The 18235-nt window shown below is 36.0% G+C and overlaps 1 protein-coding gene across 1 annotated transcript; it reads left to right on the forward strand.

Moving 5' to 3' along the window:
• Positions 1 to 15793: 15793 nt before the first annotated feature.
• On the forward strand, positions 15794 to 17984 carry LOC110656933 (copper transport protein ATX1). Its single transcript, XM_058151569.1, has 3 exons — positions 15794 to 15985; positions 16949 to 17027; positions 17607 to 17984. Exons 1-3 carry the CDS (start codon positions 15980 to 15982, stop codon positions 17780 to 17782), a joined length of 261 nt encoding a protein of 86 aa, XP_058007552.1. The 5' UTR covers positions 15794 to 15979; the 3' UTR covers positions 17783 to 17984.
• The last annotated feature ends 251 nt before the right edge of the window (positions 17985 to 18235 follow it).

The raw sequence follows: 18235 nt of genomic DNA on the forward strand, positions 1-18235 counted from the left end.
AGCAGACTTGGTTATTCGGTCAATTTTAACCTATACTGCATCATGTCTATTCTGTGTCCTCAGAAATCTCATCACAAAATCCATAGTTATCTGTTCCCTTACTATGTTTCATAGGGTGCCACTTGTATGCTAGCTTGACACTTATTAATGTATACAAATTCATTAGTGGGATGTATCTATCCCATCTCCTCTGATTCAATGACACAAGTTCTCGATATATTCTTGAGGGCTTATCACATTTCTGAGTTATTTTTATCATTTCATTTCATTATTTATAGGAACTCAATGAGTTTCCGAATTTACTGAATTACTTGTTTCATTTGTCCATCCGTTTGAGGATGATAAGTCGATCTTGATATCTTTAAGCTTGTAGCACCATCGTGGTATGGGTAATTCACATTAATATAATCGAGTCATCGACTCTAGCTACCTTACAAGTGTAGTCATTTGATAGGCTAGTTCAAGTCTTAAATTTCGACAAAAATTTTCACATTTATTTCCGAATAGTATTCTATTCGGTGCAAATCGTATCAATTTATAGATTACTTACAAATATTCTTAATTTATTATACCACGAGGAAGCACGTAGCTCTACACAATAATCCCGTGTCGGTACTATAATCTGCAGCTTACAATACAAACATCGAGAACATTATATAGTCACTACGTTATAACCTCATGGACTAGGTTTTCTAACATCTTATCCTTCTCGAATCCACTAATATCCCAAACCGATTCTGATTACAATTTCCTTTGACAATTACTAACAGTAACATTTTTGCCCTCATCTAGAGCAATTCTATTACTGTAACTTACTTTTAGGTCCTCTTGCCTTACATTAAGTAGGCTCGCCATTTAGTTTTATAATTTATGGTATGTTAGAAAATACTTTTAGCTAACAATTCTTCCAAAAGTAATGTCAATCATACTTGTTATTATAGTTATTATCCTAAAGGACTAGTCACTAATACATCAAAATTCGTTCCCATGTAAAGGAATGACAACAGAACATATAGTTCTGACACTAACACACAACTAAGTAGTGCTGGGATCAAATAATAACTAATTGTTTCTTTCAAAAATTAAGAACTTACCAGCAGCTACATCTGAAGTTTCTGCTCCTTTTACTTGGCGCATAGTGGACTCTCCGACTGGTGCGCTACTATATTCGGGTTGATTCAACGTGTTATAGTGGTGAGGAGTACCAACTCTATTTCTATCTTGACTGATCGACGGTCCGTGAACTCCGAGAGCATCGAGGTGGTTTAGCACAATCTTTAGCAAAGTGTCCAAGTTTTCCACAATTGTAACAGCTCCAGAGGCCTTACGACAAATACCTCCATGATATCTTCTACAAGTTTCACATTGGGAAGGGTAGGAACTTCTAGTTGTTCGACGACTAGATCTTAGTGGTGTCCGCCTCGATGATCCGACTCTATCATATCTCCGAGTTCGGGTTCCTCAAATTCTTTTCTCTTCCCAAATTACTGCTCGAACTCGACCCATAGGTTTCTCCTCTTTTCCATTTCACACCGCCTTGTGGGGTTGGGTCTCAGATTGGGCTTGGGCTGTGATTATCACCATTTGTTGAAAGAAAGTGGCCATTTGTCGGGCCATTTGTGCGATAATTTGTACCGTAAATCGTACAAAGCCTTCGACATTTTGTGGAGTCGGGCTTCAACTTGTTCTTCCGCCATCACAGCATCGTTTCTATTATCTCATTCTTCTCTTCCATTTTTCTCACAGAATTTTCTATTCCTGTACAACCAACACAAGGAGATTCCTCTCCATTAGTTCATATTTATGATGTAAATGTACTATATGTATCAAACATTTGAGCAGTTGTAGTTACCGACAAAAAGATTTCAAATTCACAGTTCAAAATTCACTTTAAAACCATTGCTTTGATACCACTAAAACATGTCACACCCTACCCCTCTATAAGGCATAACATGATCCCGTAGTATACCTAATGAATTACCAACTCCGTCTACTGATAACCCATTAAATACACTACAAGGGATTTTCAAAACTTTTCTCACTTCTTTTACAGTGGTGAGCACTATTTACAGGTGTTAAAACCTTTTTGAACTGAAGTGATAGAATTGACACATTTGAATTATTTGGAATTTCTGTAAAAATTTTTGGCAGAGTGCCCTCTGTATTTTGGATAAAACAGTTCTTCAGAAAACCTGTAAAAAAAGCACTTCAATATGTATTTGCAAATCTCAACTCCAACATATTTCTCAACACAACATTTTTCTCAACTCAAATCCTTAGTGATTTTTCAAAGACTGAGATACAAGAAATATAATACAAAACTATTCAAGTAAATGAAATCTCAAATTTACATTTACAATAATTTACATTTAATTACAAACTAAAATATTTTACAAGAGTTTCTATACAACTGCTCAAATAATTTACATACATATTATTACATGCATACATCAAAACCTATGTATATGGGCATACCTATGATATACCTGGAGCTGATCTAAATATATCTTCAAGGAAATTTACTTACTGCTCTATGCTCTTCTTACTCATGATAAAGATACAAAGCTATCGCTGAGTGGTGAACTCAGTGGTGCACAACTATAATTTAAAACATAGTACAATATACATTGACAAAATTTACAGTAAATAAATTGGAAATCTGAATACTCATCAAATTTCAAAACTCAAAATATTTGTTTCCAATAATGTAAATCATTTGTATAAATGACTTTGATCACAAAATTCAATTTATCAAATCATGACTAACCATTTAAGTAATTCCAACAAAATCAATTATACATAAACCATAATTGAAATCACAATTCCTTACCATTCAAAAGCCATTCTGTATCTCAAAAATTATTCTTTATCTCAAAAATCATTCTTTATCTCAAAAATCATTCTTTATCTCAAAAATCATTCTTTATCTCACTAACCATGCAAGACTAATCTGAAAGGGCCATATTCGATGTGATTCTAACTCCCTATGGTCGGGGAGGTCGAATCAGATTCTAACTCCCTATGGTCGGGGAGGTCGAATCATCGTGCACAGTACCATCACAATAATGAATCTTCCGCAAGGGCCATAACGATAAAATAAACTTAGATCTAACCTCAAATCAAAGGAAAATCTAAGCCTGTGCACGTACCATGGTAATCAAAACACAACTAACTCCATTGTCTTCTCAATAAATGAGAGAGATGGGTAATAACCTAGTCAAGCATCTATAGTGAGATATAAAACAATATTACAATCCATTTAGTGAGCATAAATCACAATATAATTCGATTCAAAGTCAATTCTAATATCCAATAATTTTTATGCTCATCACAATTCAAATCATAAATTTGCATTTTTCCATGAAAATTACCATCACAATTCAAAACATGTTCTATCAAAATTTTCCAAAACATAATTTATTCAATCCATAACAATGCTTAATACTTGTGGAAATACTATTTCACAAAGCTAAATTCATACATACTATAACAATTTCAATAATCATTGAATTAAATCCAATGCTTGTTAAAAAATACATAAGAAAAATATGTCATTTAATCATATGAAATATTCAAAACAAAATCAGTTAAAAACTAGTTGTGCATAAACCTCTGATAATTGTCTCTCCTGTCCGACTCGTGTTTCCTTCCCTTTTCCTGAGTCTTTGGTAACTGAGAAACACAATTTGAAGTGTTTCAGTACTAAATTAAACTGTCTCTAACGATAATGTTCAATAAGTAATTCACTGAAGGCTATTATTTGCTCAATTACCTAATATACCGACCCTCGATGCGTTTAAGGTAAATTAGGTTTTAGTGTCCTTTATATGTCACATTCGATAGGGTTTTAGGGTTGGTACGTTTTACCAAACTCATTTCCTTGTTTAGTGCATTTTCTTGCAATTTGCTGGATTCCGGGATACTAGTTTGACCTAGCCGGACGGCCTAGTTCCCTCGGTTTTCGGGTTTTGGTCAAAAATACAAACTTATAGATCTATGTCTTATTGCACGCGGGGCAAAATTTCAGGTCAATCGGAGTTAAGTAGACCAAGTTATGGTCATTACACTATTGCTGGTCAAATGGCATCAAATTAGGTCATTTTTAGGTCAATTTGGTCAACTTTGGTTCGGCCAGTTTTTGGACCCGAACTTGTGCAAGCTGTTTGACTTGCTTATGATCATTTATGGGCTTTGGTGTCTTCATAAGACTTGTAGATATGGGTCTTAACTATTCATGGTTAAAATTTCAGGTCAATTAGACCTGTTTTGAGAGAGTTATGGCCTAAATACTAACTGCTGCCCAAATAGTCAGTTTTTAGGTCTTAATTGCACTTAATCCGAATTGGTCATTTTTCATATCACCTTGCAAGCAGAATTTTGGTATGCTTTCTCAATGAAAGTTGGCACATTTTGTGCCTAGTTCCACCTCCAATTGGTCTCATACCAATTGAGGTTACACATTTAAACTTATTGGCTAAAATGTACACTGCCCTTGGTTACTTTGCTTAACACACATCAATTACACACATTTACCTTGCAATAGGTTTACTTCCCTACCAAATCTGTTTTGGTACATTACCAAAACTATATATTACTTTACATTAACATCACTTTGGGCAGATTACAATTATCTTCAATACACCAAATATAACTCTAATTCCCAAAGTCCAAACACAATTACACATACACATAACATTACTAGTTTTTACATACTCTTTACACAACAAGTTCATATACATATCCATCAATCCTTCTATGTCAATATTCTGCCAACACTTCCATGAATACATACATTTATTCAAGTGTCCCCAAGCTGTCGAAAATCTTCTTCAACACCAAATTGTCCTACAATTCATCAATTCCCATCCAAGTGCCAAAAATCACCATATAAATATGAAGTAATTCACTAGGTTATTAAATCATCATGATCAACACCATTTCTCATCAAATATATGCACAATTATTTCATCAACTACATGACTCCATGGCTGTCCAAAATGAACACAACAATAACTCTTCAAACTCAAAAATTTTCTTCACAAATCCAACACCCATAACATGCACACAAAACTTAACAAAGCTATCTTCAAAAATACTAACTTACCTTATGGTTGAAGCTTGTTAAACCTTGCTTAAACTTCTCAAATTTGGTATCAAACTCTTCCTTGTGATGAGTAGACAAACTTTCATGAAGCCACTTAAGGGATTGGAGTTGAAAATGGAGAGGTTAAGTGAGCTTGCATGAAACGTCCATGGAGTTTTCTCTCACCTTCATTCACGGCAACTTTGGTACAATGGAGAAGATGAATTTTTATGATGGTGTAATGGAAGTACACCTGCCCCACTATGTATTTAATTAATCCTTTAATGGTCCACTAACTCCAAATAATTATATAATAAGCCAAATGTGCATTTATTCCACATTAACCCATGATTTTAGCTATTTGTATTAGGTACCACTAAACTAATTTTTTATTTTATTTTCTAAGTGTAATATTATTTATTTTTAATGGACATTTAGGTCAAAAGACACTTCGGGATGTCAAATGACCATAATGCCCCTGTTCGGGTTGCATTCCCGATTTTTCGGTAACACCGGGTTTTGTCCGTTTTTCGATTTCTCACTTTTCTTTGTACTAATTATTTAATTTTTCTTTGATCTTTCTAATGATATTTATTGTTCAATAAGGGTCTATTTAAGTCCTAAAAATGTTTTCCAGGGTTCCCCGCAGTCCAGGGCTAGTCAACGGTCCACGCCGTGACTTCCCGGTGCGGTCACCCATCGTTAGGTTTCCCGGTTCGCTTAACTTGATCACATTTCTTTGCTATTATTTTTCCTTTGTTTTTCTTGTATTTTCTTTTCTTGTATTTCATTATTTTATGTCTCCTCACTCATATTGAAGTGTAGTTCTAGGCATCCTAGCTGTCCGGACAACACTGGTCACCGGAGCAGCAGAACGCACTACCGAACTTAGGGGTGTTACAGTCCTAGTGCCAATCCAGCCCATAGGTTGGGTCGTGACAAATGTAGTATCAGAGCTTAGGCTCTAGATTCATAGGTAAAAATTGTCTAAAGTGTTGGGAAGAGTCTAATAGGAGTCACATGCGGAATATAGGGTCCACATTCGTCTTGCATTGTCATCTTTGCTTCTAGTTTCTGCTTCATATATTGTGTGTAAATATGAGTCTATAGAGCTGTGTAATATGCAATTTTGAAATTTTATAGGCCAATGCTGTTGAATTTCAGGAAAATGCATAGAAACAGGAAAGCTACCACTGCACCGGAACCATATGTGCCTGACGAGGTGTCGGCGCAGGATGAGGCGCCTGCCCCGAGGAGGCAGGGTAGGTGGCTTAAAGCTGCTCAAGTAGAGGAGCAACTACCACCAGTTCAGAATCTGTCTTTTATGCCCAGGGTCCCATGGACCCAATGGCAGCTACTCTAGCTAGTTTGCAGAAAACCATTGATATCATGGCACAGTATGTGGTCCACCCTTCTCAACAGCAGCAGTCCACCGCACTAAGAGGAGAACCTTACAAACAAATAATCAATTTCAAGAAGTTGGTGCTTGGTACTTATGATGTGTCAGATGATGCATATCAGTTTTTGGATTCTTGCAGATAGGCAGGAACAGAGTTGTAGTTGACTGATAGGAGACTTATAGAATGTGTGTAGCATGTCATGGGGTCTATGCCTAGACAATGGATGAATGATTACATATTACCTCGGATGGAAGGTTTGTCATGGACCCAGTTTGTGGAACTGTTTATCAACCGGTTTGTACCGGAGAGTTTCAGAGATCAAAAGCAGTGGGCCTTTGAGGCCTTAAGGCAGAATGGCAGGTCTGTAGATGAATATACTATAAAATTTCTAGAATTGAGTGGATATGCCCCCACAATAGTGGCTATAGAAGGTATGAAGGTGAAAAGCTTCCTGAAGGGGCTTGACAGGAGGTATGCAAACCTGGCCATGATGTCTGATTAGTCTTTTAATGTGGTAGTTGATCGAGCCCGACAAATTGAGATTGGCCACACCGGAGATGACAGTGGAAGAGCAAAGAAAAATAGAGCAGAGGGTTCTTCAGGTATTCCCAACATGGGTGCTCCAGACAGCGGAGGCCAAAGTAATTATAGAGGAAGAAGTAGGAAAAAGAGGAGTGGTTTTAGACACAAATCTCGAGGATCTGCACTGTGGTACGGATCCAAAGAAGGGTCACGATTCGAGATACGAGTTCTGGTCCAGTTCAGGATCCTCCTTGGCACCTTGCGTATAGTGTGGAAGAGGACATTCAAGACTTTGTATGATGGGTTCAGGAGTATGTTTCAGGTGTGGCCAACCAGGTCACTTTGCTAGGGAATGCCCTGTGTTCAGCGAGCCACAGATGGGGTCACAGGATTTTGTTGCAAATGTTCCTCGTCAGTTGTATCCTGGTGCTTCCAGCATGGCAAACAATCAGTTCAGTGACCAACAGGGCTGAGGACAAGGGGGACATGGATTTGGAGGCAGATCAAGAGGTAGGAGTCAGTATCAGGGTTCTGCAACCCAGGGTAGGGGTCAAGCATGGGTTTTTACCCTGACCCACCAGGATGCTCAGGCTTCCAATGCAGTTGTGGTAGGTATTCTTCTGGTCTGTTCCGATGAGGCTCGTGTTTTAATAGATCCGGGTGCTATGCACTCATTTGTCTCCCCAATGTTTGCCATGAGATTGGGTAGAAACCCTACAACTTTAGAATGTCCTTTGTCTATAGCTACCCCACTTAGTGACAACATAGATGTAGATATGGTTTTTTTGGGTAGCCCAGTAGTAGTAGATGGAAAGATCCTTCCAGCAAACTTGGTTCCTTTACCAGTAATGGATTTCGATGTAATTTTGGGAATGGATTGGTTGGCAACTCATTATGCCACTTTAGACTGCAGGAACAAAAATGTGTATTTCCACATACCTGGTGTGGAAGAGTTTAGCTTTGATGGTGACAGGAGCGTGGCTCCATATAATTTGGTGTCAGCAATTAGTGCTAGAAAAATGTTGAGGCGTGGATGTCAAGGGTATTTGGCATTGATGAGAGATACATCTGTAGAAGGTGTCAATATGGAAAATGTTCTTATTGTCAGAGAATTCATGGATGTCTTCCCTGAGGAGCTTCCAATATTGCCACCAGGAAGGGAAATAGAGTTTTGCATTGATGTTGTGCCAAACCCCATATCAATGCCTCCTTACAAGATGGCACCAACAGAGTTGAAAGAGCTAAAGGAGCAACTACAGGAGCTTTTGGATAAGGGTTTCATACATCCGAGCACTTCACCTTGAGGTGCTCCTGTTCTATTTGTGAGAAAGAAGGATGGGTCCTTGAGGTTGTGTATTGACTATAGACAGCTGAACAAGGTGACTGTAAAGAACAAGTATCCACTTCCTCGGATTGATGATCTGTTTGATTAGCTCCAAGGAGCTAGATTCTTTTCCAAGATAGACCTGCGATCAGGCTACCATTAGTTGAGAATTAGTAATGAGGATGTGTCCAAAACAGCATTCAGGACAAGATATGGTCATTATGAGTTCTTGGTAATGTCTTTTGGACTCACTAATGCACCAGTAGCCTTCATGGACCTGATGAACAGGGTGTTCAGGGCATTCATAGATGACATTTTAGTATGCTCTCGGACCAAGAAAGAACACGTGTGGCACTTGAGGATGGTGTTACAGACTTTGAGGGAGCACCAGCTATATGCCAAATTTTCAAAATGTGAGTTTTGGCTACAAAGCATCTCATTCTTGGGACACGTAGTTTCTAGTGAAGGCATTTGAGTGGATCCCAAGAAAATTGAGGCTGTAACTGCTTGATTTAGGCCTACAACCATCACTGAGGTGCGAAGTTTTCTGGGCCTAGTTGGCTACTATAGGCATTTCGTGCAGGATTTTTCCAGGATAGTAGCTCCCTTAACTAAGTTAACTTGGAAGAATGTTCTATTCATTTGGACAGATGATTGTGAGGAGAGTTTCCAGAAGCTTAAGGAGTGTCTCACCACTGCCCCTATGTTGACACTATCGATGAGTAGTGAAGGATATACCGTGTACTGTGACGCCTCCACAGTTGGCTTAATGTGCGTTTTGATGCAGAATGGAAAAGTAGTGGCTTATGCTTCAAGACAGCTGAAGAGGCATGAGCAAAACTACCCCACCCATGATTTGGAAATGGCAGCTGTAGTCTTTGCACTAAAGATCTGGAGACACTACCTGTATGGTGAAGTGTGCGAGATATACATCGACCATAAGAGTTTGAAGTACATCTTTCAACAGAGGGATTTAAACTTGAGACAGAGGAGATGGATGGAGCTTCTGAAGGACTATGATTGTACCATTCAGTACCACCCTGGGAAGGCCAATGTAGTAGCAGATGCTTTGAGCAGAAAATCTTCTGGCAGCTTGGCGCACATATCAGCGGAGAAGAGACCGTTGATTCAGGAAGTACATGAGTTGATGGATCAAGGTCTAATCCTAGATCTTTCAGATGAGGGGGTATTGTTGGCTCATTTTTCAGTGAGACCAGACCTGCGAAACAGGGTTAGAGTTTCCCAGCACAGAGACCAACAATTGATGAAGATCATAAAAAGAGTACAGCAGGGTGAAGGTGGTGAGTTTGGATTTTCGCCCTTATGCAAGGTTCCAGGTTATGTGTGCCTGATGCGGACAATCTTAGAAATGAAATCATATGAGAGGCACACTATACACTGTACAATATCCACCCAGGCTCCACCAAGATGTACTACGATGTGAAAGATAATGATTGGTGGAATGGCATGAAGAGAGACATAGCAGATTTTGTGTCCAAGTGCTTGACTTGTCAGAAGGTGAAGTTTGAACACCAGAGGCCGTTAGGGAAGCTGCAAGAGTTCTCTATCCCAGAATGGAAGTGGGAAATGATTACTATGGATCTTGTGACTGGGTTGCCTCGTACCACTCGAGGATATGATTCGATATGGGTAATTGTAGACTGTCTGACTAAATCAGCTCTTTTCTTGCTTATGAAGACTACATATTCTGTGGCACAGTACTCTCGGCTCTATATTTGAGAAATAGTCAGATTGCATGGAGTTTCAACTTTCATAATATCTGACAGAGGGCCCCAGTTCACTTCTCAGTTTTGGAGAAAGTTGCAGGAGGCACTTGGCACGCAGTTGAACTTTAGTACCGCTTTCCACCCTTAGACAGACGGGCAATCCGAAAGGACAATCCAACCACTGGAAGACATGCTCCGCATGTGTGTTTTGGATTTTGAAGGTCAATGGGATGATTAGTTACCTTTGGTGGAGTTTGCCTACAACAACAGTTATCATTCCAGCATAGGGATGGCACCCTATGAGGCACTATGTGGAAGAAAGTATAGGTCTCCTCTGTGTTGGACGGAAATGGGAGAAGCGAAGGTGCATGATGTAGACCTAGTGCAGTACACTTCAGAGATAGTTCCTTTAATTAGAGAACAATTGAAAACAGCTTTCAGCAGGCAGAAGAGTTATGCAGACCCCAGACGGAGGGATGTAGAGTTTGCAGTAGGCGACTATGTATTCCTGAAGTTTTCTTCGATGAAGGCAGTCATGAGATTTGGAAAGAAGGGCAAGTTGGCACCTCGGTATATTGGACCTTTTGAGGTTACTGATAGAGTTGGAGCAGTTGCCTACCGGTTGGAGTTACCACCCAACATTTCTCATGTTCATCCTGTATTTCACATCTCCATGCTCAGGAAATATATACCTGATCATTCTCATGTGCTACAGCCGAATGTGGAAGAGCTGAAAGAAAACCTGACGTTTGAGGAGCAACCTGTAGCCATAGTGGGCTACCAAGTGAGGCAGCTAAGATCAAAACAGATTCCTATGGTTAAGGTTTTGTGGAGGAGCCAGACAGTGGAAGAATGCACCTGGGAGTCAGAGTGGGACATGCGTAGCAAGTACCCTTATCTATTCAATGTGTAATTCTGTACTTTATTCTGCCTTGTGTAAAATTCAAGGACGAATTTTCTGTAAAGGGGGAAGAATATAACACCTCAAATTTTTTAATTTATTATTTTATGAGTAATATTAATATTTTATTTTATTTAAATTTTAATAAATTATTTGAAATTTTTTGGATTTTCGAAATCGGGTTTGATTTCCCGAAAATATAAAACTTTGATGATTTTTAAAAATTAATTTAAAGACTACGTGGCAAAACTAAAAAATATATTTGGAGTCTACGAATTTTTCTGAGTTTTCTAGAATTTTTTCGAAATTTTTTGGACCTCGTTTTTGGTCCCAAGGCAGAGTAAAAATTAAATTTCGAGTATTCTGAATCGAACCGGACCAGACCGACCGAATCATGCCAGCTCCTTCTTTTTCTTCTTTTTCCTTCCCGCGCGCGTTTTCCTCTCTTCCTCTCTCTCCCATTTTCTCTCTCTTCCCTCACCCCCAGGCCGGGCCACCGCCACCCAGCCTTCCCCATCTCGCCGGTGCACTGCCCCAGTGCCTCCCCACCGCCGGCCGGCCTTCCAAGCGGTCGAAAACGATAAGCGAAGCTCCCTTTGCGCATTCTTTCCGGCCGATCCTGCCACTGATTGGGCTGGGTTTTATGTCAAACACCATCTACACCTCGAGAGCTTTCCATAGACACAAAGAACACTAAAATTTATCTAGCGGTTTGTCCAATTTTTTTCCGGAAAATTTTAGCCCATTTCGATTTTTGGGCTAGATTTCTCACAAACCGTGAATCCCATGAGAAAACCGAGAGTACCAGAGCGCTCCACTCGTCGAGAGCTTCGCGGCAATATAAATTTCAAAATTTTTCAATACCGTTTTTCGGTGGGTCCCATGAAACTTTGTAGTGTTTTTTCAAGCATTAAATGAACTTAGAAAATTCCGTAAAAATTATATACTAACCCCTGTGTTGTGAGCTTCGTGTAAGTACCTTCAATTCGGGGAAATTTGACGGTTGCCCAGGTTTGTTAATTTCTGGCCAGACAGACTGGCTACCAAAAAAGTCTTGAAATTGGATCGAGATTTTGGCTACCCCACCATTGTCAGACGTCTCGAGCGCGTCCCCGAAGTCGGAATCGACATTGGTAAACCCGAACCTTGCTTTTTCATAATTTTCTAGTGCTTGAATTGGATTAAAATTTCATAAAATATTTGTAGTAGCTCAAAAAATTATGATTCTTTTTGCAATAGCTTAGTAATATTGCTAAGGACCGCGGGGCAAAGTTTTAGAATCTTTAGAGCTTATTTGGGTAGTTTTTGCAAAAAGAGTCAATTATAAGGACTAAACTGTAATTTTACATATTGTGATTAATGACTGTTTGGATGAGCCCAGGAGGGGCTGTGTGATGTGATTGAGTTGTAGATATATGGTTTGTGGATATAGAAGTGTGTTTAAAGCCTTTTTACAGGTTGGGTAGGTCCTCGATATAGGGGAAACTCTGCCGGATTTTCGGCACGACTTAGGACGTATTTGGTCTTTTCTTGATTTCTATTGAGTCAATTGTATTAAATAATTGTAATAAAATTGTCAGGTGAGCCGGGACAGCCTTCCTCCTCCGCCTAGCCGCCACAGTGACTTCGGTTGAGTCTGTGAGTAAAATATTAATTTTAATTATAATTTCGATATTATTATATGTTCAAGCATGCCCATACATCATCTATGCAGTTAAAACTATAGGCACGTTTTTTGTTGTATTCATAACTGTTAAAGTGCCATGGATGTTGTTATGGTAATTTGGAGCAGTGTGTGTGAGTTGGCGTGCGTGTGGTGTGGTGTTGGCTATGGTAGGATGAATAGACACGGCTTGAGATCTTCGCTGGGACTAGGTCCTTCGGGGTCGACACGACTTGAGTTCTTCCCTGGGACCCCGATTTGGTTTATTAAGTGGAAGTCCGAGCTTGAGTTCCTCACTGGCACAGTTTGGATTAAGAGAGCTGTATAGGGGATCAGCTCCTATATATGTATTGTTTGACATTATTTGGTGTGTGAATGTTCCAAATTACCTTTTTGCTGTTATGATATGAAAATATTGCTGATGTAGCATTTCACTCTACAGGGTGCATTAGCTTTAGATAGTTATAGAGATTATGTTAAAATTGATATTTTACTCTCTGAGTCGAATGCTCACTCATGGTCATTATTTTTTTCAGGCTACAGGAGGATTATTGTTGTGGTTAACCTGCTTTTCTCATTTGCAGGTTGTTTATTAATGTTTGTGTAATTCTGTTAACTTCTAAAATTTCGCATGTGTTAGAAATATTCATTTGATTTGGGTCTGTAATATAATTAGCATGTTGGACCTGTAAACTTATTATTATATGCATGTATGTTGGACTGGATGAGGGAGCTGAGCTCCCATATATTTTTATGACACATGAGTATGTGAAAGGTGAGTTAAGCTCCCCAATTGATTATATATTGTGTTTACAGGTCGGGTGAGTCAAAAACTCCCCGTTGAAAGGTCCATTTTATGGTCGGACTCTGTTCGGTTGAATTCTTGAAATTGGGCCCAAATGGGCCTTAGAGTTGAGTTAAGGAATAGTTAGGCTTACTACGGGTCTCGGAGGCTTTAGGCTGGTCTAGGTCCTAGTGCCGGTCCGGCCCATTGGTTGTTCGTAACACAGAGAGAGAGGGTTATCACAGTTTATGTATAAAAAAAGAATATATAAATTAAAATATTAATGAAACCAAATTGTATAGGTAAAATAACGTGTTATTTAAAATATAAGAATCAACTAATTAGTGTCATTCAAATAGAGAGATTAAATGATAATTTAATTAGAAATTTTAAAATCACAAAAAATTTAATTAATAGATTAAATAATTTAATGAAAATAAAATATAAAAATTAAATAATATATTTTTTTAAATATAAAAATTAAATAATTAATATTATTAAAGTATATAAATTAAATATTAATTTTTTCTAATAAAAATAAAAAAGAAAGAATGAAAACCACTTCATCGCTTCTGCCCATAGAAGTAGACATGTAGTACCATAGGTTCTACAATTGCCCATGTATTTGGCTGACGGTCCGAGCTCGTGCCACTTGGGAATCCATTAGCTAAGGTATCTAAAGTGGGCTAACTGCCTTTTCTTCAAAGTCTAATGGTATCTACCTCTTTTTTTTTTTTTTTCTGTGTCAAAGTAATGGTATTTACCTTGCCAAAGACTTTTTTTTTTTAAATTGACACCCGAGACTTTAAAAAAATTGATTTATTAATTAACACTATTTAAACGATTTATTTTATGTTAATTATTAGCATTTTCTTAATTTTCATGTCTATAAAATATCTATTATAAGCTAGATGACATAATATTCATAGAAATAATATCATATTATTGTGATATACTTAATTAATTAAATTATGAACATAAAATTTTAAAATTTTTATATATTTTTATTATATATACTCATTAGTTATCATAAACGAAAAAATTATAATATTAAATTTTTTGCTAATTGATTATTTTTCTTAATATTTTTATTGTAAATTAAAATGATTAATATTTAAAATTCTTTTATAATAACACATTTTCCCAAATGATCTATATATATGTGTGTAGTTGGCTATGTTTTATGGTTGGAAATACATGGTTGCTAGCTAAAGTTGTATTTGATATAAGAGAATATTAAAAAATAATTTAAAATTAAATTTAATAAATTTTAATCATAAAAATATTAAATTAATAAAATAATTTTTCCTAAACTGTTTTTCTAATAACATTTAAAATGAAATTTTTATTAAAAAAATAATTTCAACACTCTAAATGCCATACAAATAGGCATAAAATTCCATAATTTTAATTTTTTTTTATTTTGTATGATGTAAATTGTTATTAATATCATTAGTCTAATTAGTGATATTGATTAGCATTATCCATAAATTGCAATAGCAAATGAATATCGGCTAATGGAAATAACTCTAATCACAACATTTTCATGAGTGATTATTGACTATAATTGCATTATACTAATAAAAATAAATATAATTTACACTGCAAAGGGAATCTTTTCATTGTAACGTGTAGAATGGAAATAATAATGTAATAATGAAAGTAAAATTTATTATGTAAATAATTATTATTGAATGAATTTAAAATATTTCAGTATAAATAAAATGAATAAAAACAAAATAAACATAGAAGATACTATGAAAATAATAGAGTGATAACTGCTTCATAAATCTTTGTTTTTATGCTAATTTTTTTAGAGTAAAGGGATAACTTTTATATATATCTCGTTATACAATATTTATAATAAAATTTCCCTTAAATTTAAATTCCATAATAAAAATGTTTTTCTTTTCCATATCACTAACAATTGCAATTTGATTTAGTTTTGAAACTTAATACTATTATGGCTGTGAAAATACTTTGATTATATTGCATCTTTTTGTTGATTATAGGAAAATTTAAATTTAAATTTTTTATTTAATGGGACTTATAATTTAAAAATATAGGACTAAATCATTATTAAAACAAAATTTTAGAATTAAATTATTAAGAAAATTAAATTATTTTTATATTAAAAATAAAGATCAGAACATTTAATTATTTTTATTAAAATTAATAGTAATATAATTTTAATGATAGATATTAAATTTAAATTTTATTAAATTTTAAAAGATAAATTATTTAATTTTAAAAATATAAAAATTAAATTATAGATTTTGTTAAAATTCGGATTATAAATTATGATTTATCCTTTAATTTAAACAATAATCAATGATAGGAATTAAACACTTGATCAAAGTTAACGGCAAGACATCACTAATTACACATAAATTCGCACGTTTCTTATAACGTTTCGCAACTAGTATATACTTTCATCGCTCTCTTTTATCGTAGAAAGTCTATATAATTCCTCTGCCAGGAAACTTGCAAGCTCCAACGCAAACGCACACAAGAAGAATCAATCAGACCAAAAAAATCAAAGTTTCATTCTTCTCTTTTTTACACAACCATTACCATGTCTCAGTTACCCATTTGATATCTTGATATCTATCTATCTTGATTCTTATTTCTTGTTATCGTTTCATCAGAATCTAGTAATTCTAATTTGATCATGTATGTTGTTATTGTTGTTGTTTTGTGGTTGCGTTGGTGGGTTTGGTTTTGTGGTGGATTTGAATTGGTAATATTGGTGGAATTCCCGTTTTAGTTGGATTTTATGCCGGGGATTTTTTTTTTCTTTCAATAATTTTTATAACTTGTGATTTTGTAGGGGATAGCTTATATTGGATTAGTTCTGATGGAATTCATTCATCAAGTCAAAAAGTTGAATAAAGTGCAATTTTTTCCCCAAAAAATCTAGTAAATTGGATCTTGGGTCTTAATGGGAAAATAGATTTGCTCAGTTGACCTGGGAATTTAACGGCGATAGAAAGAGGCGGAACTCCTGGAAATGTAGATGATTTGGATTTTGTAGTTGTTTCATTTCAAATTATGCTTCTTAAGTTTTTGGGAAAAATTTTGCATACACCCAGTCCAACATAACAAAGATACCTGGTTTATTGTGGGACCTATTTATTTTGCTTGTTTGTTTCACGTGTTTGTGTCTCTGGTGTATGGTGAGCCGGGTCTGCAAGAAAAATATAATTTATTTTTGGTAAAAAGGAAAAATCAAATTTTTATATCAAATCTTCGTTTTGTTGCTTTGGTTTTTGCTGTTCTTTCTTTCCAAGTTTCTCTATAAAACACTGAGATTTAAATTTGTAATACATGGATATCTGTAACAAAGTTATTAAAAAGCTTTAGTTTGTCAGTTCCTTGTGTATGCAGTTGCAAATCCCTCTCTTTGTCAAATTTCCGTTCTATGTTATGGGATCAATGCATTCTTTCTCTTGTTAATAACAAGAAATTGGCTGCACTATGGGATCTTTTTCCCTTTCTTGTTTTCCTTTATGTTGTCAATATGACAGTCAATTTGGTTCTGCTGCAGACTGTTGTGCTCAAGGTTGGTATGTCATGTCAAGGTTGTGTTGGTGCTGTGAAGAGAGTTTTGGGGAAAATGGAAGGTTAGTCATTAACCCTTTTTTTTTTTGCTTTGTAATTAATTCTTTTTGCAATTCATTTTGTACTTTTGGTTGATTATATTATCTGATTACCTAAATTCATATTTTGCAATTAACCTTTCTCTTTCTTACCTAAACCTGAATCATTTTGCTCTTTTTGTTGATTATATTTATACCTGATCGCCAAGCATCTGAAATAGGGCTAATTATTAGGTACACCAAGAGCACTGGAAAATAGTATTTCATCTTTCACAAAAAAGTGAGTTTTCCTTAGAATATGGAGAGTGGGTCCCATATGATTGTGAGAAATGGTATATGTGCACCGGGTGCATCTAATAATTTTTTCTCCTGAGATAGGCTTTGTTGTGGTGTTAATTTTTTCTCATGAACTTCTATTCATGTCTCTTTCTGAGAAATCCTAATCATATCTGGGATCTGTATGTGTATTAATAATTTGTGCACGTGACATTTGTTACACATTTCCTAATTCAAATGGCAATTTATCAAATTCCTTTGTAGACACTGCAGACATTAGTTGTTATTAATCTAGTAATAATTCTGTTGTTTCTGAACCATATCTAGGTGTGGAATCATATGAAATTGATTTGAAGGAGCAAAAGGTTACAGTGAAAGGAAACGTGCAGCCAGATGTGGTTCTTCAGACCGTTTCAAAGACTGGGAAGAAGACTTCCTTCTGGAAAGCCGAAGCACCTGCTGAACCCGAATCAAAGCCCGCAGAAACTGTGGCTGTTGCTTGATGTTTAAACTCAAATGCTTTAATAACTTGTTCTTAAATGGATCATGGATCGTCGAAACTTAATATTGTTGTGAAGTGTTTTATCATAATTTAGCACTCTCATACTACACTTAGTTTTAAGCTACAATAATTACTTGGATACTTTCTTAGTGGCTGTGTGTATTACCATTAATAGAAACTTTTTGGTTGTCTGCTTTCTTAAATATCCCTTCTCTATTTTTATTTTAAAAATAATTTAATCATATAAATTTGAAAAAATTAGATAATTTTTAGAAATTAACCAGAAAGGACAAACTTCAAACTTAACCTCTTTCATTCCCCCCATTTCTTTTCCTGCTCCTTTCCTTCTAAACACCCATAGTTGAACAAACTTCTCAACCTGTTTGGTAGAAGGCTTCACAGAAATCTTCTATCATGGGATGTGTTCATTTCAAGGTATTTTGGAGTGGGTATT

Source organism: Hevea brasiliensis, chromosome 8 (genome assembly GCF_030052815.1).
Source record: "Hevea brasiliensis isolate MT/VB/25A 57/8 chromosome 8, ASM3005281v1, whole genome shotgun sequence".
Lineage (NCBI taxonomy): Eukaryota > Viridiplantae > Streptophyta > Magnoliopsida > Malpighiales > Euphorbiaceae > Hevea > Hevea brasiliensis.

Excerpts from the sequence above, each read along its gene's own strand:
- LOC110656933 (XM_058151569.1), top strand. Across the intron at positions 17,028-17,606 it reads AGTTTTGGGGAAAATGGAAG|GTGTGGAATCATATGAAATT; the intron begins GTTAGTCATTAA and ends AACCATATCTAG.